The sequence below is a fragment of the Neomonachus schauinslandi genome, chromosome 6 (assembly GCF_002201575.2).
Source record: "Neomonachus schauinslandi chromosome 6, ASM220157v2, whole genome shotgun sequence".
In the NCBI taxonomy this organism is placed as follows: Eukaryota; Metazoa; Chordata; class Mammalia; order Carnivora; family Phocidae; genus Neomonachus; species Neomonachus schauinslandi.
In genome coordinates this window covers 110630642-110657331 of record NC_058408.1, presented here as the reverse complement: position 1 = coordinate 110657331, position 26690 = coordinate 110630642, and the positions used below count along the sequence as shown (strand labels likewise).

The following is a 26690-nucleotide window of genomic DNA, read 5'->3' as shown; positions in this document are numbered from 1 at the left end:
GAGACAGCAAGTATGTCAAAGTTTCTTGAACAGTTGCTTGGTTTTACAGCATGGTTACATAGGATGCCCATGTAAAAGGGGCCCCCTTAATCATAGCAGTTACCATGATCTGGGTAAGGAACATATTCAGTAGATGACTATCCCAATCACCATAAAGCCAGTCCAGCATGGCTTGCTATAAGGTGTACAGCCACTTCATCTTGGGTTTTCCACTAGGCATTTACAGAGGAAAGACAGTCTCTCTTTTCAGGTAAACAAGCTTCCCAGCAGTTTTTATCCAGTCCACCAGGTAGCCTGGTATTCCCTTGGGAATAACCCACTGTATATAGCCATTTGTGACTGTTATATAGTAAGCTGTGGGTCTTATACCAACCATTCTCTTCCTCTTTATAACATTCAAAACCAAAGATACTAACCCTAAATTAGTCACTCTCACGATCCATTTCAGTAAAAATTCTTCAAGAAGCTGATAATGAACAGATCCACAAAATGAGACAACTCCTCGGCACTATAACCACTGGTTTCAGAAGTTTCTTGGTTTTGCCCTCCCTCCAACTGGACTACTTTTCTGGTAACCAGAGTTCATAGCAATACTGTCTGTTGTCCTAGAATAATTTTTCCCATTGCAGGTGGCTTCAAGACTACTGGTTGTAGTTCAAACTGACTGAAATCTAAGCTTGCCTCCGCATCAGAATCAGCTCCAGAACTCTACATTACTTTCATTTTAGCTATTACACATAACAATAATCAAGAAATTCTGTATTTAGCTTGTTTCTTATGTATGTATCCAGTGAGCCATCTCATTGGGAGTTGAATATCATCATTTCTAAATTCCATCCCGTAACTTTTGCCTTTAGTAATGGATCACAGCACAGCTACAGTTTCATATCACGAATGAATATATAGCCATCTAAAAATAAAAAATTCTGCACTCCTTTGCCCCTTCATCCTTTCTCTTCTCAAATTGTTTCAGTGACTCAGGGTTGATATAGCAAATTTCACTTTTTATGATACAAACTCCAATGACTTATCATGCTAACGATCCAGAGTTAAAACAAACTTCATAAGTTAAAAGCACAGTCTTCCAAAGACTGACCTCAATTCAGACACCACTAGCTAAAACTCAGGGGTTCCCAGGACCTAACCTTCTGATCAAGTGGCTACATATCCAGAGGTTCCCAGTACTCCCTCAGGTTCAACAATTCACTAGAAGAACTCACAGAACTCAGGAAGGCAATACACTTTACAATTACAGTTATATTACAACAAAAAGTCTATCAGTCATGCCCCGCCAAAAGAAGACACACATAGGACAAGGTCTGAGATGATCCCAAACACAAAACTTCCGTATTCTCTCTCTTTGGAGCCAAAAGAGGTCACTTCATTGGTACAGTGATGAGTAACAATATGCATAGAGTATTGTTAACTAGGGATGCTCATCTGTGATTCAGTGTCCAGAGTTATTGGAGTTTCATTACATAGGCATGATTGATCAAATTACTGGCCATATACTGAACTCAATCTCCAGCTCACTTCCTCTGCTCCCCAGAGGTGAGACTAATTTTATATGGCTCAATGCCCCAACCCTATAAACACAGGTGTGATTTTTCTTGCATAGTTTACCCCCATCCTGAGTTACCTCATTAGCATTAACTATTAAGGCCAACATGAACAAAAACACTCCTGTCACTTGAGAAATTCCAAAGGTGTAGAGATTCCCATGCACAAACTAGATACAAAAGCCAGCTGAATTCTTTGTTATACAACACAAGACTTACTATAAGACAAAACAACACAATAAGACAACATGTTATTGGCTAAAAATAAACATAGGGTGCCTGGGTGGCTCCGTCGTTAAGTGTCTGCCTTTGGCTCAGATCATGATCCCAGAGTCCTGGGATAGAGCCCCGTGTCAGGCTTCCTGCTCAGCAGGGAGCCTGCCTCTTCCTCTCCCTCTCCCTCTACTGCTCCCCCTGCTTGTGCTGTCTCTGTCAAATAAATAAATAAAAACTTAAAAAAAAAAAAAGAAGAAACACATAGATCAAGAGAACAGAACAAAGTTCAGAAGAAGTAGACCCACACAAATATACTCAACTGATTCTGACAAAGAGGAAGAAGAGACGGTTCAATGTAGAAAGGACAGTCTTTTCAACAAATAGTGCTGCAACTCTTAGACAAAATTATATGCAAAAAAATTGACCCAAATACAAGTATTAAACAGAAATTAACTCAAAATGGATGACAGATCAAAATGTAAAGTACAAGACTATAAAACTTCTTAAAGTAGAAAACCTACATGACCTTGGGTTTAATAATGATTTGTTAATTACAATACCAATAGCATTATCTTTGAAAGAAAACATTGATAATTTGGAATTTATTAAAACTTCTGCTCTGTGAAAGACATTTTTAAGAGAATGAAAAGACAAGGCACAGACTAGGAGAAAATACTGTAAAACACATATCTGATAAAAGATTTATATCCAAAAAATACAGAGAACTCTTAAAACTCAACAACAAGAAAACAAATCAATTAAAAAATGGGCAATAATCAAAAGGAATGAGATCTTGCCATTTGCAACGACGTGGATGGAACTGGAGGGTATTATGCTGAGCGAAATAAGTCAAACAGAGAAAGACATGTATCATATGACCTCACTGATATGAGGAATTCTTAATCTCAGGAAACAAACTGAGGGTTGCTGGAGTGGGGGGTGGGGTGGGAAGGATGGGGTGACTGGGTGATAGACACTGGGGAGGGTATGTGCTCTGGTAAGCACTGTGAATTGTGCAAGACTGTTGAATCTCAGATCTGTACCTCTGAAACAAATATGCAATATGTTAAGAAAAAAAAAAAAGAAGAAGATAGCAGGAGGGGAAGAATGAAGGGGGGGAAATCGGAGGGGGAGACGAACCATGAGAGACGATAGACTCTGAAAAACAAACTGAGGGTTCTAGAGGGGAGGGGGGTGGGAGGATGGGTTAGCCTGGTGATGGGTATTAAAGAGGGCACGTTCTGCATGGATCACTGGGTGTTATGCACAAACAATGAATCATGGAACACTACATCAAAAACTAATGATGTAATGTATGGTGATTAACATAACAATAAAAATTTTTTTAAAAATGGGCAATAGATCAAAACTGACACTTCACCAAAGATATACAGATGACAAATAAGCATATGAAAAGATGCTCAGCATTATTAGGGAATTGCAAATTTAAAAACAATGAGATACCACTGTACACCTATTAAAATGCCTAAAATCCAAAACACTGACAATACCAACTGCTGATAAGAATGCAGAGCAACTGGAACTCTCACTCACTGTTAGTGGGAATGCAAAATGGTACAACTTTGCAAAATAATTTGGCAGTTTCTTTTAAATAAGGCTTTTTAGCCTTACCCCATGAGCAAGCAACTGCACTCTTTGATACTTTCCCAAATGATTTAAAGAAACATCTATACACAGAAATACCTGCATGTGGATATTTATGGCAGCTTTATCAATAATGGCCAAAAACTGGAAGCAACCAACATTTCCTTTGGTGAATGGATAAACGAACCGTGGTACATCCATACAATGTAGTATTATTTATCAATTTAAAAAATGAGGTATCAAGCCACAAAAAGACATGGATGAATCTCAAATGCATATTGCTAAATGAAAGAAGCCAGTGTGAAAAAGATATACACTGTACGATTTTCGTTATATAGCATTCTTTAAAAGGCAAAACTACAGAGATAAATCAGTGTTTGCCAGGGGCTCAATGGGGAAAGCAATAAACAGATGAAGTATAGGGAACATTTTAGGATGGTGAAACTACTCTTTATGACACTGTAATGGTGAATACAAAACATTAAGGTTTGTTAAAATCCACTGAACTTTACAGCACAAGGAGTAAACTTTAATGCATGCAAATTTGTTTAAAAATCTTTTAGGAAGTCAGCGTCCCTGGAGGGAGTGCAGAATGTGACAAAAATCTGAATGTATTTATTACAAATGTATGAAGCAAACTCACTGAAGGGGATGAGTGGTATAAGGTGCTGACCTAAGTAACTTCAGAAATGAATGGAGTCTAAGACTAAAGGCTAAGAAATTCTATAAGCACTGTACTCTAGTTGATAAAGGTGTTTCCTGTCGGGGTACAAACTAACAATTTTGAAATGATTAAATATACTGGAATTGAACAATTACATAAATGGATGGCTGAGAGTAAGCAGTTTTCTTCCTCTTAGAGTGGGAGGTTACAAACAAGCAAGGGGAAAAAGCAAGAATGATGCACATGGTAATGGATTAGAATTGGACACATCAATATGTGAACTCATGTTTAGCTCAAAATATAAACAGTTACATACAGAAATATTTATAGATATGTGTATATACACAGGTTGGTACACACACATATATCTCTTCTTTCAGCTGACAAAATCTAGAACCAAAACCCTGGTTGCCACATATCTCACATGCAAATTTTGGTTTCTAATACAATTCTCCAATTAGAAACTAAGGCTCTTTGGGGGTGACTGGGTGGCTCAGTTGGTTGAGTGTCCAACTCTTGATTTTGGCTCAGGTCATGACTCTGGGCTGTGAGATCAAGCCCCATGTTGGGCTCTGCGCTCAGCAGAGTCTACTTGAGATTCTCTCCATCTCCCTCTGCCCCTCTCCCTGCTCATGCCACTCTTGCTCTCTAAAATAAATAAATAAATCTAAAAAAAAAAAAAAGAAAGAAACTAAGGTTCTTTGGAGAAAGGGCTGATTCTAAGACTGAGGCAGGAAATATACGAGATGAGTCTGGAGCATCTTACAATGCCAGAAAGTTAAAAAAAAAAAAAAGCCACCCAAAACCAAAATAACAAAAAAACACAATGATAGAGGTATGAATTAGAACCAAAGTATAAAATATGTAATCCATACTGATATAAAGAAATGAGGGAATAAATAAATGAGGAACGAGACAAATCCTTTCCATCTTGCAGTAGAAATCCAAATAATTTATATAGAGATACTCCACACTTAATGAGGTGGATCATAACTAGCTATTCCTTAAGTGTGTGCTGCCCAAAGTGATGTTTCCCAAAGAGTACAGTATGGAAAGAGAGAAGAAAAGAAAAACTTTCACTGTGGAGAAACCTGAAAAACACTATCTCATGCCAGGGTCAACAGCAACAATGATAAGTCATATTGACAGTATGCATCCCTGAGAGAATGCACTTTAACTCTGTGGTCTTCTGCCCAAAAACATATTTCCCCAGTCTAATCATAAGGAAAGCATGAAACAAATCCCAGTTGGGCAACATTCTAGAAAATATCTAACTAGTAGTACTCTTCAAAAATGCCAAGGCCATCGAAATCAAGGAAAGTCCAAGACACTGTCACAACCAAGAGGAGTCTAAGACATGACTACTAATTGTAATACATATCCTATGTGGAATCCTAGAACAGAAAAAGAAGGGGAAAACTGAGAATATCCAAATAATATGGACTCTAAGTAATAAGATATCAATATTGGTTCATTAATGTAGCAAATATGCCATATAAATATAATATGCTAATAATAGGGGAAGCTGGATGTGGGATAAACAGGTACTCTTTATACTATCTTTGCAATAATTCTGTAAATCTAAAACTCAAAACTGATGAATCATTGAACTCTACATCTGAAACTAATGATGTACTATATGTTGGCTAATTGAATTCAAATAAAAAAAAAACTAAAACTCAAAAGTTTACTAAAAATTGAGTATTTACTAGGATCTTAATGATATTAAGAAATGACTTATTTTTTAGAGGTACAGTAATGAAATTTAGCTATGTCTGAACAAGAGTCCTTATCTATTAGTAAAACATTGAGAAATAACTAATTATTAAGGCATAGTGGAATATCTACATATAAATGTACAAGTGTACATTTACATATAAAAATTTTAGGGGTGCCTGAGTGGCTCAGTCAGTTAAGTGTCTGCCTTTGGCTCAGGTCATGACCGCAGGGTCCTGGAATCGAGCCCTGTGTCAGGCTCCCTGCTCAGCGGGGAGTCTGCTTCTCCCTCTCACTCTGTGCCCCCCCCCGCCCCCGGTTCATGCTCTTTCTCTCTCTCAAATAAATAAATTTAAATAAATAAATATTTTATATTACATTATTGTATCACATAAATCATGATGATGTGTAAGACTCACTCAAATTAATCCTGTTTAGGGAGAGGAGTGGGTGAATCGGGATATAAATGAAAAAAGGCCATGATTTTGATCATCCTTTAAGTTGAATAACTGGTATAGTGAACCCCCTTGACTCTTCTCTCTAGGTTTGAATAGGTGTGAAATTTTCTACAAAAAATTAAGTAACTGCCTGATTTAAAAATTTAACATAAAGGGCCAGAAGACAGACTCTAAGAATTAATCTCTCAGAAAGACAAAGGACAAATAAATAAATAAATAATAATAATAATAATAGAAGAAGAATGAACAGAAATAGAAAAACAGGAGAGAATGGAAGCTCATAAGCTCATGTGAGATATAATAACCAACTATGAGAAGTTCTAGGGAAAGGGCACAGAAACAAGGGAGGGGATAAAATAATAAAAAAAGAAAAGAAAAATTTCCAGATTTGAAAAGGATAATGGATCAAACTCCTCATTTAAGAAGGCTTCAAAAATTCTTGTTTGTGATTATCTCATAGATACCCAAAACATAGTGAATGAAAATGAATCCAGACTAACACTCAGCCTCAGTAACTTCTAATCCAGAGTTCTTCCTTGTCTCTCACTCCCACCACAATATTAAAAAATCCCTGCTCAGAGAGATTTCAGATGTAGTACTGCTACAAGACTCTACCTGAAATAAAGGCTGAGGCAGTTAGTCTAACCGTAAAGAAAACTCCAATGGCCAGATGTGATGACAGTGACCAAGTTTAAATAAGCTTATAAAATATCACTACAATACAAACATTTTACAGAAGAAATTTCCTTAAAATAGAGCTTGTTCCCAGACCAAGAGAACAGGGCTCTATTGACATTTCTACACAAATTCTTTACAAAGAATACCCTATGACACAAAACTATTAAAAAAAAATTTTTTTAATTAAATGACCACTCATCATTGTTATTTCCTGTGAATTATGTAACTAGAAAGAGAAGACTTCAGCTATAGCTCAATGCTTTATAAATTTCTCTTTTGCTCTCAAGAAATGCTCATCTTAGATTTTCCTCCATTATTCCCAGGAACAAACCCACCTTAATACCCAGGAACACCTTACAAAAAGAAACACAGTATACAGGGTCACAAATCTAAGAGCTCCAGAGGAAGAAATGACTACTCACTGTTTCATTTTGGGATCTCCATGCTGAAATTATGATTTCTCACAAAATATTTTAAGAATTCTACTGCAATAAAAATAGGAATTCCGGAGAAATGAAATAATTTTCCTGATAAAGAGAATAATCCCTGGAATAATACCTGTGAATATGTTAAGTTACACAGCAAAAGAGGAATTACGGTTGCAGGTGGAATTATGGCTGCCAGTCAGCTGACCTTAAAATAGGGATTTTATCCTGGATTATCTAGGTGGGTCCACTGTAATCATCTTTAGAGTGCAAGAGGGAGGCAGAGGAAAAGTGGTGAAAGAGACACAGTGTTGCTGGCTTTAAAGATGGAGGAAGTGGGGAGGGTCATAATTCAAGGGCAGCTGCTTGAAACTGGAAAAGGTTAAAAAAAATAAAAATAAAAAAGGATTCTCCCCTAGAGCCTCCAAAATGAACACAGCCCTGCTGACACCTTGATTTTAGCCCACTGAGACCTGTATCTGACTTCTCACCTACAGAACTATAAGATAATTAAACGTGTGTTGTTTTAAGACACTAGGTTTGTGGTAATTCGTTAAAACAGCAAAAGAAATCAAATATATTCTGTTTCTTTAATTCTATAATAAGACATTTCTGTTTCTTCTGTTTTTGTTTAAGATTTTATTTATTTATTTGACAGAGAGAGACACAGCGAGAGAGGGAACACAAACAGGGAGTGGGAGAGGGAGAAGCAGGCTTCCCGCTGAGCAGTGAGCCCAATGTGGGGCTCGATCCCAGGACCCTGGGATCATGACCTGAGCCGAAGGCAGACGCTTAACGACTGAGCCACCAAGGTGCCCCATGTTTCTTCTGTTTTAAATCCAATCCTATTCCTATTGCCTGAGAACTTTATAGTTTAAGCATCTGTTCCCTCCTTTCTGTGGTACTTCCCAGTGGGCTGAAAGAGACAAAGGCCAACACATAAGCACATCACCCGATGAAAAGGAAGGAGAGATGAGTCAGTGTGTGATCCTGTGTGGGACTTCTACTAGGAGGTAGGTAAACTGTCTCTGCCCTGCCAGTCTTGTAATATGTTGTAGACTTTGGCAAAAAACCCAAGTCAAATTCTGCTTGACTTGACTTAGATCTTTTTAAAATTTACTTTAGCCTTTACAGGTTTCAGATGAATAATTTTAGCCACACTGATTATAATGGTGGGTGGCAGATTTCAGTTAACATGTATGTTTGTTGAGAGCTTAGCTGAACTATTCCATCATATTGCTGCCTCGGCTTACATTTTTGGCCAAGCTGCCTGCAAGGGCCTTAAACTGACACTAATCCCTTGTACAAGTACAAGCCCTAGATAACAGCCCACAGTCACAAGCAAATGTTAAGTTCCTTGCCTCCCAACACCTTCCCCTTGTGTGGCCCTTAGGTAAAACCCCTGTGAAGCTTACCAAAACCCTTGCTCTTTATGGTCTAACTGGACAATCCACCTTACCCCAAAAAGGAACCCCAAAGCACTCCACCCATAGACCCTAATAAAGGCAGGTGCCCCAGTTCCTCACTCTTTCTGCCTGTACCCTGCCTTGACCTTCCTGGGTGGTCCCTCAAGACAAGGGGTATACTTCCTCCATAGCCTGTGAGTAGTAAACTTCTCTTTGTTTCTCTTGCGGTCTTTTGGCTCACCATACAGCACCCTGGAGGCTCTACTTAAAAATGTTGATTTAACAAAATCATAATAATGTTTAATAAATTGAAATGCCAAATGCATTGGTGATCTGGTGTAGTACTCTTGTTGGATGATGGAAAAATGAATGTATTTAATGGCCCCAACTCCTTCAGTAGTCTGAATTTCCTTGAGATTCAATTTTCTGTCCTTAAAACCAGTCAAGTTTGGGGCACCTGGGTGGCTCAGTCGTTAAGCGTCTGCCTTCGGCTCAGGTCATGATCCCAGGGTCCTGGGATCGAGTCCCACATCGGGCTCCCTGCTCGGCAGGAAGCCTGCTTCTCCCTCTCCCACTCCCCCTGCTTGTGTTCCTGCTCTCGCTGTCTCTCTCTGTCAAGTGAATAAATAAAATCTTTAAAACAAAAAAACAAAAAAACAAAAAAACCAGTCAAGTTACAGTGCATCACTGAGTGCCCATTTTAGCTGAGCATCAGACTTATTGCACATTACATCAAATGGAGTTTAATATGCTGTTTTCAATGCCTAAAATGAATGTTCACCCTCTCTTTTCCTTGGCCGACTGGTCAACTTTGTATTCATTCACTGAAACTCAACTCAGACATAACTTCCTCTTTGAAACCTTCCAAACACACACACACGGAGTTAACCTTCCATCTGCATTATTTTGAGACCACATGCATACTAATCATAGCATGCACATCACTTATAAAATTACAGTATGATAATTAATTTATATCTGCCAATCATACTAGACTTTGTATTCATTAAGGACAAAGATAACCTTATCTGTATCAGTATCTTCAGCACTTAACAATATGTCTGGAACATAGCAGAAGCTCAATACATAATTACTAAATTAAACTTCAGATTGTAATAAACAATCCATAAGAAATAATGTAGAGTGAAGAAAAATATTGTGTTTAAAGGGTCATCACAACTATATTTGATAAATTTAAACTTTTTTTCATATATAAAAGTTACATTAACGGGTCAAAAATAACCCTACATTAATAATTAAATGCAAATGGAAGATTTACTAGTTTGGCAAAAAAATATAAATTAAAAAAAATTTAGTTTCCTTATCTCATTTTATCCCCTTATCTTAAAAAAAACAAACAACAAAAGCTGAGTTGGATTAAATCCTTCTATGTGTTCAAGTTCTGTATGCTATATCACAGCACAGCTGAAAGTATCAGTATCAGTTTAAAATTTTCATTTACCTGTATGAAGACGGTCTCAACTTTCTGTAAGCTATCCCTCCACTATGACATCCATGCTAATGTCACATTTTTAGTTACTTGTACCTTGCCATTATGACACGTGGTACCTTAGAAACTTACTTTGTAAATAGGTTATGTCACAATATGAATGGAAAAATACTGAATAGCATTAAACAGTACCTTTAAGTTTTTCTATTTATCTCAAATTAAATGGCATGTCATCACAGCACCCATTCCAACAACTATATATTGAGCACTTACTTAGTGCCAGAAACCTAAGAGTGATGAGAGAGAGAATGAAATATCAAGTATATTCCAGTATATTCTCCTAATAATAGGAGGTTAAAAGCAACCAGACAGACCAGCATAAGAACCAGTCAAAGAGTTTAGATTTGACATTAGAAGTAATGGGAAAACCAAGAGAAAAATAACAAGTCAAACTAACAATTTAGGATGATTTGGGCAGAATGAATAGAACCAACAATATTAGTCAGAACTTCTAAAAGTGAGGAGGTAACACTTTTCTCCCCTACAGTTAACAAATAATTCAATTTTACCAATTGCACCCACTAAACCTGTTTTCAAAATCACCTACCCCTCTAGATCTCCATTTTGCTACCACTTTAGCCCAAGCCACTACCATCCGTCTTCAGGAACAATAGCTTCCAGCATCTTGTCTAGCTCCCTTCTAATTCAATCTTCATACAGAGCATTTTTTAAATGTAAATCAAATTATGTCCCTTTCAAGCTTAAAACCGTCCATCAGTTCCCCTTCAATTTTTAGGACAAAGATCCAAATCCTTTGAGCCCCATAAGAGCCTGTATTTATAGCCTCTCTCCTGCCACTCCTCCCTTCCATGTCAGTGCTCAAGCTATAGTAGCCTTCTCATAGTTCCTCAAATATTCCATAATCCCTTCCTGCCTCAAGGCCTTCTCATATGCTGTTTACTAAAACAGGTAACATCCTTGCAACTACATATACCCTTTTAACCCTAGGGCAACTTAGCCTAAATATCATTTCCAAAAAACGCCTTACCTAACACCCACACTAGACCAGGTTTTCCAGTAACATACTTTCATATTTTGTAATTCTCCTCTGTAGAACTTTCCCCACTTACTAACTGAAGATAGTTACTAAGTTAGCTAAATATTTCAACCACATCGGCCTCATTAGGACACAAGCACCACTAAAATAAAAGCTATAGCTGCCTGATCGATGTATCCTCAACATCTTGCGCATAACAGTCATTCAAATATGTCGAATGGATTGATGGATGCCTTCCACTGGAGGCCAGAGAAAGAATGGTGCTAGAAATAACAAAAAGAAAAATGAAAGCCTAAAGAGCTTATATAGACTTATATTGAGTTTGAAAAATTAATTTCTGAATCTTTAAAATTATCTGTAGTGTTCTAATGCAGGAGTCAGCAAACTTTCTTAAAAGACCAAATAGTAGGGGCACCTGGATGGCTCAGTCAGGTAAGCGTCTGACTTGTGATTTCAACTCAGGCCATGATCTCAGGGTCCTAGGATCGAGTCCCACATCGGGCTCCACCGCGCTCAGTGTGGCATCTGCTTGCCCCTCTCTCTCTCAAATAAATAAAAAATAAAATCTTAAAAAAAAAAAAAAAGACCAAATAGTAAATATTTTTAGGTCTGTGGGCAATACAGTCTCTGATGCAGCTATTCAATCCTGCCATAGCAGCATGAAAGCAGCCACAGACTATATATAAATTAAAAGGCATGGTTGCACTGTAATAAAACTTTATTTACAAAAACAGGTTGGCAGCCTGAGGCTACAGCTTTGCTGGATCCTATTAATATATCCCAAAGAAACAGGAGGCAGAAATTAAACAAAAAAAAAATACAACTGTTCTTTCATTTTAAACTCATAGAGAAGCTTTTCTTGAGATGCCATACAAACTTTTCCCCAAACTCTGAACTCAAAATGTGTTAACATGTATTAATTAAAAGCACACATGGAATCTTCCTTTAATGGTCAGAATTAAGTATATCTCCTCTCTTAATGTGGATCATAAGTTTCTGTTGAGGCAGCAATTGTCTCTTTATTCACATGTATTTCTCAGTAACTAGAGTACAGAGCACACAGTGGAAATTTAAAACACATGCTGAACAAATCAACGATCCAACCATAGATTAGCCTTTCCCCTTTCCATTCTTCTAGTCTACTATAGTTTGGGGCAGAGACAAGAGGAGAAGCAATTAATCTGTAAATTTCGATTTTCAAAAAAGATAGGGACACCTGGTATCAAGCATCTGCCTTCGGCTCAGGTCATGATCCCGGGGTCCTGGGATCGAGTCCTGCAACAGGCTCCTTGCTCAGCAGGGAGCCTGCTTCTCCCTCTGCCTGCCGCTCCCCCTGCTTGTGCATGCTCTCTCTGTCAAATAAGTAAAGAAAATCTTAAAAAAAAAAAAAAGATATTCTCCAGTAAGATTGAAAAGGAACAATTTTCCAAAAGGCAGACATTTAATAACAAAGAGAAAACAGAATACAACAGTGAATAGCACCTTCTTTACCTTAAAGAAGAAACCCAGTATAAATTTATGGTGCCACATCGTACAGTAGAGACAATAAACTGGGAGCTGGTTTATTCCAACTTCTAATTCCTCTGTATCTCTTAAGTGATTGTGTGACTTAACTTTTCTAGGCTTTGATGTCCTTATCTATAAAATTAGTGGATAAGAGTAAATGATCTCTATGTCCTCAATTCTACAGCATCTAATTTTTCTGTATATAAAAGACTCAATATAGCACTGCCAAGTGGATGAATGGAAACAAATGCAAAATCTCATAAAACTGAATAATGAAGGGTGGGAAAGAGTAGTAAACAATCTCCATTGTGATAGGTATGACCAATAGATCTAAAATGAAAATTCAGAGTAAATGTATAAATTGCCAGAGTATATATTGGTCCAATGTCCAAGAAAACAAAAGCTGGGAGTTATAAAGTAATCCCATCCTCCTTTTATTTAAAATCATAGTTCATAGTGCAGCACACCTAACATGAAAATACAAACATACACACACAAGCTGCTATAAGTTATTTCCAGTTATTGGAAGATATCAAATATTACAAGTAAAAATATTCAAATATCTCCAAATAATAAAACCTATGATTAGCTACAGCAATGACAAACCTTAGTGAAGGCCACTTCAATAACTATGTCATCAGTTTAGAGTAACTTAAATTGAAAAAAATGAGTTTGGCTAAACCGTGCTTAAAATTTACTATTTTATTTTTAGTACTAGAGCTAAATTTGTCAACTTCAAAATAATATAATAATCGTATTATTTAAAAAAAACTCTAAGGCTAGGTAGAAGAATAATGGCCACCTCAAAGATGTCCATATTTTAATCCCTGGACCTGTGAATATGTTAGGTTACATGGCAAAGAAGAATTAAGGTTACAAATGAATTAAGATTGCCAATGAGGAGACCTCAAAATAGGGCAGTATACTGGATTATCCAGTTGGGCCCAATGTAATCACAAGGGTCCTTAAATAGAAGAGGGAGACAAGGTCATAGTAACATGAGGTGAGACTCAACCTGCCATTGCTGGCTCTGCAGATGGAAGGGGCTATGAGCCGAGCAACGCGGCAGCCTCGAAGCTAGAAACGCAAGGAAAGAGATTCCCCTCTAGAGCTTTCAAAAGGAAAGCCTTGCCCACCTTTTTTTTTAGTCCAGTGGGGGCCTGGGTCCTAAGACAGTAAGATAAGTTTGTGTTGTTTTAAGCTATTAAGATTTTTGGTAATTTGTCACAGCAATAAGAAAAAACTAATACACCTATAGATTTATAAATGTGTTTTTAATTAAAGTCTGAATCTGATTACAAAAACAATAAAAATCAGAATGCCCAGCATCCTTAATGAGATTTTTCTAATTTCTGAGATTATGTAGTTCTTTATTGCTACAGATACACAACAAAGACAGTATTATATGTGCTATATTTTTTCCAAATAAATACTACTTTTGCCCGTTTGAAAAAGCAGTTTTGCAATAGATGCCTCTTAAATCTTTATGGTTGAGCCAATCCCAGATTCTCATAAATCCTTCCAACACAAGACACTGTTCACTTTCCTCATTGATTATAATTAATTTCACTGACCATTATAATAATCTAATTCACATTTCCTAAAAATCAGAGCAGTTCATGTCAAACTCTGAATTTAACCAGTGTTTGAAAAATGAACCTTTTAGCTGTCTGGATACTTCCAGACCCAGATTTTCATATTAATCACATAAAATAATACAGATTCTATAAAATTTACTACATATAGAAGCATTTTTCATGATTTTTATGAATTTTTTATCATTTGCTTTGATAATAAAACAGATACATGTACAGGTCTGGGAATGTTTATACTGTACCCATATTATTAAGATTAAGATGTCCAAGAGCATCTTCATAAATATTCTTTCAAATTGGCAGGTAGGGATTGGGGGTGGAAGAGTGAGGCATGAGGAGTCAGAGACTGAGCAAGCTAAGGAAGGCATACATACAGAGGGACAGTGAACATGGGAAATTAGAGCCCAAATAATGTGAAAAGAGCATCCATGCCCAGGTGGGCCTAGTACATCAGGGCTTAAGCACATTAGGGGTAATGATGAGAGTGAAGAGGGAGCATTTGAGACAGGAGGTTGGCCTGGTATGAGATATAAGAATTTAAGCAGAATATATGTGGGGGATGGCCTGATATGGTACATCAGAGCCCAAACAGGGTAGAAACATCCATGCATGGTCTGTGACCCATTGTAGGGGTTTCAGAGCCCAGGTAGGATGAGAAAGACATAAATGGGAAAGAGGAAGTGGTGGCAAAGAACAGAAATCAGTTACATAGAGGGAAACAGATCAAATAAGTAAATATTTTAAGGATAACAGAAGCCAGGTTTATCACCATCAGAGAAGGGAGGTTGCAAATATAGAAAGAAAATTTGAATGAATCCTGTGGCATTGGATTGGAATTGGAGGTATTAGTATGAACTCATGGTTTTCAATATATAGATAATGTAGAAATAAATATTAATGTAAATGTGTATGTATATAAATAAACACACACACTTATATTCCCTCTTTCTGTCCACTGAAGATGCCTGGGAGCAGCAACTTTTCAACAGCAGTGAGTATACCTAGCCCCCAGAATTCGGCTTCAAAACATTTTCCATTAAAAGGAACCAGGGCTCTTGGAGGAATGGCTTTCTTTCCCTTTAATACATTTATGTATTTGTGAACAGTAAATAATATTGTTTTATATGTGTTTTTACAGCTTATATAAGTGATACATAATGTTCTGCAACTTCTTTTTTTTAGTTTTACATTTTTGTGGTACATGTGTATTGTAAGTGTAAGTTCATTCATTTTTACTGCTGTATAATATGTATAATATACTATATAAGATCACTTAAATATGTTAATTTGTTTCCCTGCAAATGAACATTTAAGTTATCCCTAATAATAATAAGAAGAAGACGACGACAGTACAGCAATAAACATTCTTATTCATGTCTCTGATCATATATGTTAGGGTTTCTTTAGGATATAAACCTAAGAATAACATTACTGGAACAGTGCATATTTGGATCTTCAACTTTACTACATGTTGTCAAGTATCTTCCAAAAATGATTTAGCAATTTATCCTTCCCAGCAGTGAAGAAAGATTTCTATTGTTTGTCATATTCACCCCACTTGCTATTATCTGACTAAAATTTTAGCCAGTCTGGTGAGTGTGAAATTGTATGTCTCAGTACACATTAGCTATTTACTATTTTATTATCTTCTATCTGTTGTATTATTTTGCCTTTTTCTTATTGATAAGGAAAATTTATCATGTGATCTGACTTCTAATTCTTGTTAAATGTATCACAAATAATCTCTTAGCCAGTGGTTTTTAACTTTGTTTTTATTTATTATCTATGTCTAGTTTTAAATTTTTTTTTTTTAAAGATTTTATTTATTTATTTTTTAGAAAGCGAGCGAGAGAGAAACAGCATGAGAGGGGAGAGGGTCAGAGGGAGAAGCAGGCTCCCTGCCGAGCCGGGAGCCCGATGTGGGGCTTGATCCCAGGACCCTGGGATCATGACCTGAGCCGAAGGCAGACGCTTAACCATCTGAGCCACCCAGGGGCCCCTAGTTTTAAATTTTGATGTAATTAATTTTTTTGAGATTTTATTTCTTTGAGAGAGAGAGCATAAGCAGGGGGAGAGGCAGAAGGAGAGGGAGAAACAGGATCCCCGCTGAGCAGGGAGCCTGATGTGGGACTCAATCCCAGGACCCTGAGATCATGACTTGAGCCAAAGGTAGCACTTAACCGACTGAACCACCCAGGTGCCCTTGATGTAATTAAATTTAGTAATTTTTTTCTTTATGGTTTTTAGTGAGTATGTGTGTGTGTGTGTGTGTTTAAGACATCCTTTCCTGTCCTAGGACCATATAGGTATTTTGCATATTGAGAGGCAATATAGCACAGTGATTAAGAGCCAGGGCTCTGGAACAAGCTAAGTTAAAAATCCATGTACTAGCTGTATATCCTTGGATTCTATGCTTATTCCTTTTTTTTAATAAGATGGAGATAATAACAGCACCTACCTCTTGGGCTGATATTAGAAAGTACATGCCTGAATAGTGTGAATAGCCATGGTGATACCGGTGTTGAGTATTTTGAGTATCATCTCTGACTATCTCATGGGGTTGCTATAAAGATTAAATAAGGTCATACATATAAGATACTTAATGCCAGGACTATAGCAAGAGCTCAGTAGACATTACTATAATACCATAAAGATGTTAAAAGATAAGATAATCTGGGGGTGCCTGGGTGGCTCAGTTGGTTAGGCGCCTGCCTTCAGCTCAGGTCATGATCCCGGGATTCTGGGATCAAGCTCCACATTAGGCTCCCTGCTCAGCGGAGAGCCTGCTTCTCCCTCTCCTCCCTGTGCATGCTCTCTATTGCTACCTCTGTCTCTCTCTCTCTCTCAATAAATAAAATCTTAAAAAAAAAAAAGGTAAGGTAATCCTGAGTAATTTTTTTTTTTTTTTTTTTTTTTTTTTAGAGAGAGAGCATGCACATGAGTGGGGTACGGGGGTGGGAGGCAGAGGGAGAGGGAGAGAGAGAATCTTAAGCAGACTCCACACCCAGTGCAACGCCCAACACTGGGCTGGACCTCACAACCTTGAAATCATAACCTGAGCTGAAATCAAGAGTCAGACACTTAACCGACTGAGCCATCCAGGAGCTCCCTGAATAACTTTCACCAAGAAATGAAAACTTAGATGAAATTGACAAATTCTCAAAAAGCAACACACACAAAAACTATACCTATATATCTTAATGGGCATATCTACTTAAAACATTATATCTGTTATTAAAAACCTCTCACAAAGGAAACTCCAGGTTCTAAAGTTTTATTTGGTGAATTTGTAGACATTTAAGAAAGGGGAATATCAACTGTCCATAAATTCCTTGAAAGGGCAAAAAAAACAGGGAATACTTCTCAACTCATTTATGATGCCAGCACAACCCTGATACCAAATATGAAAAGAAAAGAAAAGATAGAGCCATCTTGCTCATGAACATAAATGCAACAAATCTAAATAAACTATTAGGATATCAAGCCCAACAACATTTAAAAGAATAATACATCACAACCAAGTGAATTTATTCCAGGAATAGAAGGTGGTTTAACATTTGAAAATCAAGAAATGTAATCTACCACACTAACAGATAACATATAACAGGAAAAAAATTTTTGATGATTTTAATAAATGTAGAGAAAAATTAACATCTACTCACAAAAAAAAAAAAAATCAAATGAAACAAAAGGGAACTTGCTTAATCTGATGAAAGATATCTATAACCACCCCCACCACACACACACAGAAATTTTAATGGTGGACTATTAAAACTTTGCTGAAATTCTATCACCTTTTCAATTCAACGTTATGGTGGAGGTCCTAACACATCCAATAAAAGGGAGGATGGGAAGATGGAGACTTTGCAAACGGTATGACTTCACAGTATATGTAGAAATTCCAGGCAATTATTAAAACTAATAAGTGAATTCCCCAAGGTCACTGGAAAAACAGCTCAAAATACAAAAATCAAATATATTTGTACATACAACAAAAACGAAGAAAATAAAAATTTAAAGTGGTACCATTTATATTGATGAAATCAAATACCTAAAAATAAAGCAAATATGTATAAATTTTTATAGAGAACATTAGCAAGAAATATTTCTGAAGTCCCAAGTAAATGGAAGAACACACCATATTCATGAATTGGAAGATTCACTGTAGTAAACATGTCAATTCTTCCCAAGCTGATTTACAAAGTTAATGCAATCCCATTCAAAATCCCTGAAGGTTCTTTGTAGAAATTGACGTGTTCATTCTAATAATTAAAGAGACTGCAAAAGGTGAGCTAGGGAAACCTTGGAAAAGAAAAAGCTGTAAGACTTACATTACCAGATGTCAATACTTAAAGCTACAGAAATAAAAACAGTATAGCACTGACACATGGATAAAAGAAGAGACCAATGAACTAAAAGAGAGTCAAGAAATATATTGGTACAATCACTGATTTATAACAAAGATAACTCTGCAGTAGAGTAGGGAACAAAAACTTCTCAAAAAAAGAAAAAAGTTAATCTTGACCTCTACCTCATAACATGCACAAAAAGAATTTCCAGGTGTCTCATAGATCTAAATGTAAAAGGCTAAAAAACAAACCTTTTAGAAGAAAACACTGGAACATATCTTTAAGACTTTGGGGTAAATGAAAATTTTGCAGTTCAAAACAGTGCTAACAACAAAGGAAAAAATGTAAACTACACTATATTGAAATTGTTAATTTCTACTCAACAAAAGACACTATTAAGAGATTTTAAAAGCAACCCATATGTATGAAATATATACACATACATGTATATAAATGTGTATGTATATATGTGTGTAAAAAAATTTATATCCAAAATATACGAAGGGGTTTTTACAAACCAAAAAGAAAAAATACAGCTTAATATAAGACATGTCATATAAGAGGATATCCTAAGGGTGAGTAAACATAGGTGAAGGTGCTCAACAAGCAGTTCTCACAAAACACAAGACAAAAATCTCAGTGCAATACTATACCCCCATCAGAATAGCAAAAATGCAAAAAGACAGACACCACCAAAAGAAAGTGGAATTTCTAGAATGCTCATTTACTACCAGTGGTACTGTACAGTGGTACAACCACTTTGGAAAACTAATAGTATCTGAAGCTATATACATAAATACCCGATAACCCAGTGGTGCCTCTCCTACATATTTTACCAATGCATAAATGTTTACCCAAAAACATGTAGCAAAATCTTCCCAACAGTAGCAGTTGCCAAAAACTGGAAACAACCTGAATGTCTATCAATAAGTGGGATAAAGTAAGTTGTACTACCTTCACACAAAGGAATTTATATAACAAAACAAGAAACAAACTATAAAAAGTACAAAATATTGACTCAAAGAAGCCAGATATAAAATAGGCATGTTTATAATTCTACTTATATGAAGTATAGGCAAAACTAATCTATAGTGATATAAATCAAAACAGGGTGTGCCTTTGGGGGAGGGGTTGAATGACTGAAAAGCACAGGAAACATTCTGGGGTGATAGAAATATCCTCTATCACAATGTGGATGACTTAAACAATTATATAAAAATATTCAAAATTCTCTGTGCTGTATGAAAAATATTTGTGCGTTTTATTTAATGTAAATTATACCTCAACAAAACACTATTCATATTTAAACAAAAAAAAATTACCTAGATTCTAGATAAGCACTATGCAAAGTAGTCAGTCTACAAACTGTTTGTTAGGGTCCATGACAAGATAAGGAGGAGCTCCCACCAAAATGCATATCAATGCACTGCTTTTTTCAAAGAGAAAGTTTTACTATGAAAACAGTATCAACTAAACTAAATAGTGGGTTGAACTAAACTGTGTTAGTAGTGACACAGTTGACTCACGTTCTAATGAAAGCTCCTTATCTTGACCTGAACCGGAAGGAGCACTGTTGTAGAGAACAACCATGAGGGTGGCTGGGGAACTGGGGGTGAAGGGGGTGGGGACATGGACTTTGGTGAGAGGGACAGGGAGGCCAAGAAAAATGAGAATATGTTAAAGTTCTTTTTGGGTTAAGTTTAAATATTCATTTAAACTACTCTAGGCAAAAAAAAAAAAAAAGGAGAAAAAGTGAGACAATTAAAAATAGTAAGATGGCAGAATGAATTCCAAGTATATCAATAAATGCAAACATAAAAGGACTAAACTCACTGGTTAAAAGAAAAAGAGAAATTGTAATTTAAAAAAATTATAACCTATTTGCTATGTATCAAAAGGTTCATGGTAAAAGCATGGAACATACATAAATAAAAATGATAAAATATACTAATATCTGAAAAAAGGGCCTTAAGACAAAAAACATGAGGAAAAGAGCTCACTAAATTATGACTTTAAGTCCAATTTCACCAAGAAAACAATTCTCAACAAGTACACACCTAACAAAATATACTCAAAATATAAAAAGCAAAAACTGATAGAATTTCAGGACAAAAATGGTAAATCCACTATCCCAGTAGGAGATCTTAACACTTTTTGAACATCTACCATCAATTCTCCATCCTTTCTCAGACTGTTTTCCACTTAAATCAGAAGCTCTGAGATTGGGGCGCCTGGGTGGCTCAGTCGTTAAACGTCTGCCTTGGGCTCAGGTCAGCCCGCGTCGGGCTCCCTGCTCCACGGGAAACCTGCTTCTCCCTCTCCCAGTCCCCCTGCTTGTGTTCCCTCTCTCGCTGTGTCTCTCTCTGTCAAATAAATAAATAAAATCTTAAAAAAAAAAAAAAAAAAGCTCTGAAATCTTAAAGACTAATGGTCAATCGAGGTGCATCTTTTTTTTTTTTTTTTAAGATTTTATTTATTTATTTGACAGAGAGAGAGATAGCGAGCGCAGGAACACAAGCAGGGGGACTGGGAGAGGGAGAAGCAGGCTTCCCGTGGAGCAGGGAGCCCGACGCGGGCTGACCTGAGCCAAAGGCAGACGTTTAACGACTGAACCACCCAGGCGCCCCTCGAGGTGCATTCTGAACTCTTTTAGAGGCATCATTAAGTTATAGGAACAGTGAACTGAAAATAGTGGGAACCTCTGAAAAATGTCAGGTACTAAGTGGATTATTGCTGCCATCTGCTGGACACAATGTTCACTCCCACTTTGATCATACTTGCTTTAAAAAGTCCTAGTAAGAAAGCACATAAGGCCCTAAATCTATAATCTTTTCTAAACTTCCTTTATCTAATGAGATAGAGATACTCTCTAAATTAAATATGTGTCCTATGTCTGTGAAATTTAACAATTCCCTGGTAATGATGTTTATTTTCTCCAATTCACAGGTTTATGAGAACATAGAAAATTACATTTCCAAAAAATCCACTTGGAATTTAGTATATCCACAAAGACTACCAATTTTCCCATACAACTACTGGAAAATCGTATTTTATATACTGAGTAATTACAATGAGTCACTTTAAACACCCCAACTACACTTTACTCATGTGGCATATTAGCCACATTACGTGCAATGTCTCTTAAAATACGCACATAATAATGTATGGTAGGTCTTCTAGTGCTGACCCATATTTGGTTCCCTTGCCTTCCAGGCACACAGGAAAATTACACTTCTTGCCCCGTTAGTACTTAATAGGGGCAATAGGTTGTGAGTAAATGTACCATGTGCCATCTGCAGGCCACGGCAAGTAATTGCACATGTGAGACCTAGCAGCATTCTTCCTCTACAACAGTGACCTTTTGATAGGGCCTCAAAAGGAGATGGTGAAGCCACCTTGTTTTGGTGATGGTGAAGATGAAAGCAGCTGAGAACCCTGAAGTTGCCCTATATAGTTTTCCAGACCTACAACAGACTCTGGAAGAGTAAAAAATAAGCTTTTATTGTGTTAAGCCACTGAGTTAGCACTTAAATGTTACCTCAGCATAGCCTAGCCCAGGATTTCTCAACAGTGGCACTACCGACATCTTGGGCTGGATAATCCTTTGCTGTGGATACCACTGTAAGGGCATTAAGCAGCATCCCTGGCATCTTCCCACTATTTGTCAGTAGCGCCCCTCAATATGACAACCAAAATTAGATCCAGACGTTGCCTTCCTCCCCAAATTTGAGGACCACTAGCTTAGCTTAACCTGAATACAGCATATCTATTTATATTTACGTCTGTGTATATAATGTATGAGAGTGTATTTAACTCAAGTGTCACGTGACACAAATATACGCTTTATTATGTATTAAGGTCAGATGTTTTATAGGCTCTTAACAGATATGAATTTCCTTTTTTAAACTAGGAGAGCTATTTATAAACTTAAAAAAATCCAAGCAGTATCACAAGTCTTTCCATAGTAAGGTAAACAAAATGTTGCAAAAGAATATACAAATTCATACGTACTATGCTGTTCATTTCTGAAGACTCATAGCTCCCAACTGGATGGACATTTCCAATGGGCTCCAAACCCTCTTCATCCCACATGTATGTTCCATCAGAACTATCAGATGGAGAGAGCTCAAATGAAGAACCAGCTCTGTAATCTGTATCTGGTGAAATCAAGTTATTCCCAGAAGTATGTTTTGTACATTCACTCCTGTCTTCAATTGATTTTTTAAGAAGAAAAAGAAAAAAAAAGTTATTAATTCACAAAAATATATTTCTCAAAAATAAATTATAAATTCTAATAATTTAATATATTATAGCAAAAAAATGGCAAAAAAGTATTAGTAACTATAGCATTTTCTAAATCCTAAATAATAAAAAAGATCCAGAGATAAAATCTTAAATAACCTACTGAAATGTTTCCCAATACATTATGTAAAAGAAAATTCATGGAGCCATCTTTCACTTCTGCAACATTTCTAAAATTATAAATAAAGCTTCATATTCTTTTAATATTTCCTAAGATATTTACTTTTACACACTGGCCATGAAACTCCTTACTCTGTATATATCATTTAACCTTGCAGTTGCCTCCTCATAAGAGAAACACTTGTTCTGGTATTCACTTCTAACTAGAAGACCCTCGGACAGTCAAGGGTTTTTATGCATTTATATCAATGCGCTGCTTTTTTCAAAGAGAAAGTTTTACTATGAAAACAGTATCAACTAAACTAAATAGTGGGTTGAACTAAATAAACTGTGTTAGTAGGCATAGCCTAGACCCTTGACCAGATCACATGCCTACACCCAATCCCTTCAGTTTGCTCTTTTTCAGGCTATATGGAGACAAAGATATATTTTCTCCAGACTTTTAGTACCAGGATGACCAAGTATAAGAGGAAATGTTTAATAGGTACTAATCTCACTTTCCTCAGTTAAAAAAATATAGTTCCGGGCGCCTGGGTGGCTCAGTCAGTTAAGCGACTGCTTTCGGCTCAGGTTATGATTCTGGAGTCCCGGGATCGAGTCCCGCATCGGGCTCCCTGCTCAGCGGGGAGTCTGCTTCTCCCTCTGACCCTCCTCCCTCTCGTGCTCTCTGTCTCTCATTCTCTCTCGCAAATAAATAAATAAAAAAAAATCTTAAAAAATAAAAAATAAAAAAATATAGTTCCTCTGAAAGTATAACTATAGGAAATCTAAGTCCTCCTCTAAAAAAATGAAAATTTCCTAGGATAAAAACATTCATTAGATTGAACATAACCTGTATTATTATTAGCTCATTTACCCTTTGGCATAGCTTTACTCTAAACAAACAGCATCTATTACCATAAGGGAAGAGACAGTCTAAAATGGCATGCCACTGTTTAGGGAAGTGGGGGAAAAGAAAAAATTCTGAAGCAGTAGGAATAGGCCTGTACATGAGAGCCAAAGAAGAACAAAGTTAAGATACATTAGGGAAGAGTATTTTTATTGTTGTTTTAAATAGTGAAAAATAAGACCGGGAGCAAAAGTCATAGGAAGATAAAAGTTGCCCTACCCCAATTTTATCTAGATCCATCCCTCCACAAAATTGACAGTATCTTGGAATTAATCAAAAGGTAATCCTAAATGTAAGTTCAATTATATTATCTAAGAAAAAGCAAACAAACTTAAGAATATTAATATTTACCAGAGACACTTATATCTATCCACTCGTCAGTTTTACTTTTTTCATTTTCCTTGGGGGAATCAAATATATCCTTCGATGGTGCATTTTCATGCTTTTCTTCTTTGAGAGAAATTTCCTCTGGAGTTATTCTAGTTCTGTTGGAGTCTTCTATATCTATAAAATCATCACTAAAGTCTTCACTTAAATCATTCTTATCAGAAGATGACAAAGACGACAAGGAAATATCATCCACATCATCACTCAGGTATCTAATTTTAGCATTATGCTTCATGGTCTGGTCATTTCCTGTTCTATAACTATCATTTTCAATTAGTTCTTGGTCCTTATTAGTAGCACTGTCCTTAGCCATAAGTTCAGCATCTTCTTCTACACATGAATCAGCAGGTGAATTTTTATTACCATCAACTGTGATAGTGCCAGAAAATGGAGGTCGGCTAGATTTCAGTAGCGAGGGATGAACCATCCTATAACCCAAAGTGGAAGTTACACCTGGGCCATTTGGTAAAGCCAACTTTTTTCCACCAGCAGCATAAGGCCTATTAAATCCAAATCCTAAGTGATCATTCCCATTGAGTACTTCTGACTGTCGGGAATTTCTTGCTAGCATACTTGACCTCAGAGGCACTCTAATGGGTAGCTGTTGGTTCTGATAAGGCTTTGTAAGATCTGCAGCTCTATTGAAGGAATGTGATCTGGTTATAGATGAAGGTGGAAGGAATGAATTCTGAATGGAATGTGAAAAACTTTGTGACCTTACCATTTTTTCACAAGTAAGAGATTTAATATTGTCTAGGGACTGTGCTAAGCCTTCTCCAGAACTGCTTCTGGTGGCACAGGAGTTTGCTCTAGGCCTTTGTATGCTACCAGCTGAACGGTTCCCATACAATCCATTCAACTGTGATTTTGGGGCACTGACTGAAGAATATGAAGTCCTTCCTAATAATGTGCCTTTGGTGTATTTACCCAAACTAGATGGTCCAGACAAAGACTTTTGGTTTAACTCTTCTGTAGATGACACAAACATAGTGGATGGCTTTGCTAACTTTGATGTGAGTAAAGAAATACTTTTCAAGCCTCCCTTTATCCCATTTTTATCAAACATTCCTTGAGTAGGTGCATGTTTTTCAGGATCAATTACTTTATCATGTGAAGTCTGAGTACTGTTACGCTCTTCAACACTTTGTGCACTGAGCTGGTATTTAGTTGCCGTTCTCCAATTAAATGAATGGGATGATGGGCAATCAGAGCCATTATTTTTGATGTAACTTTTGACGTTGCTACTCTTGGAAGTTCCCAATAAATTAACAGGGGTCCCATTTGGCATTGGCTGCAGTGTACTTCTCACAGATTTTGTTCCATACTTTGGCAATTTGGAACCCAAAAATGTCTTGATTTGTGTTTTTTCTTCCATGAGCTATAAGATGCATTTGTTCTTAAAATTTGACAGAATCTGAGGAGACAAAAAAGTAGATTAAAGGTTCCTAAATAAGCATAATTACATGGGTTATTACATAATAAGTATATTCATAGACAATGAAATACAGCAAAGCTCAAAACCTACTTATGATTCCTACAAAGCTCTTAATAAATATTGAATGCAGTAATTAATAAATTAATGTTAGGAGAAACTAAAGAACATTTTTATAAATACTTTTATAAACTTAGGCTATGCATAATGATAGCAAAATCCAGAATTAATGAAACTAGACTGCCAATTTTGACATTATTTTTTTTATTATGTTAGTCACCATACAGTACATCATTAGTTTTTGATGTAGTGTTCTATGTTGACCGTATTTTTTAAAAAAGAAACACTTCTATAAAAAACACATCTTCCAATTTCCAATCCAAATTATTTTTTTCACTTCGGATAGTATTATCTCCTTTAAAAAATAAAATGTGATTTGTTATTTTTTAAAGCATATGTGATCTTATAAAAACTGGAATACATTTTTAAAATTCATTACTAAAATCATGGTAGGATGTAGGAAAAAATACAGTAACACCAAAAAAAATTCTTCTGACATTAACAGTGGAGATATCAGGTATCATTTTAAGCAACTATCTCAAAAAAATTTCCAACTGGTAAAATAAATAGATACTACAGTAGGTGTCATGGTGAAAAGTATAATGGTTTTAATAAAGTTGATTAGCCCACTAATCTCAACCTTTCAAATTTATTTTAAAAGGTAACACAAAACAACAAACACAAAAGGGTTCAATGCACAGACAAGAGCATAAAACTAGAAACACCTAGTGTTCTTTATTTAACTGTTTAATAAGGTATAACATATGTCATGGTCACATGATGAGATTACAAAGATGAGATAGAAATATTAAAATG

At 36.3% G+C, this 26690-nt stretch overlaps 1 protein-coding gene across 4 annotated transcripts in view; it reads right to left on the bottom strand.

Moving 5' to 3' along the window:
- CCSER2 (coiled-coil serine rich protein 2) overlaps nucleotides 1-25765 on the bottom strand; it is a 154696-nt gene extending 128931 nt beyond the window's left edge. For all 4 annotated transcript variants that reach the window (XM_021699581.1, XM_021699584.2, XM_044916512.1 and 1 more), the window contains exons 1-2: nucleotides 24347-25765; nucleotides 22696-22892 (exon numbers count right to left, since the gene is read on the bottom strand). In XM_021699581.1, coding sequence (XP_021555256.1) covers nucleotides 22696-22892; nucleotides 24347-25757 — 1608 coding nt within the window. In that variant the 5' untranslated portion in view covers nucleotides 25758-25765. The remainder of the gene's footprint in view (nucleotides 1-22695; nucleotides 22893-24346) is intronic.
- Between the last annotated feature and the right edge of the window lie 925 nt (nucleotides 25766-26690).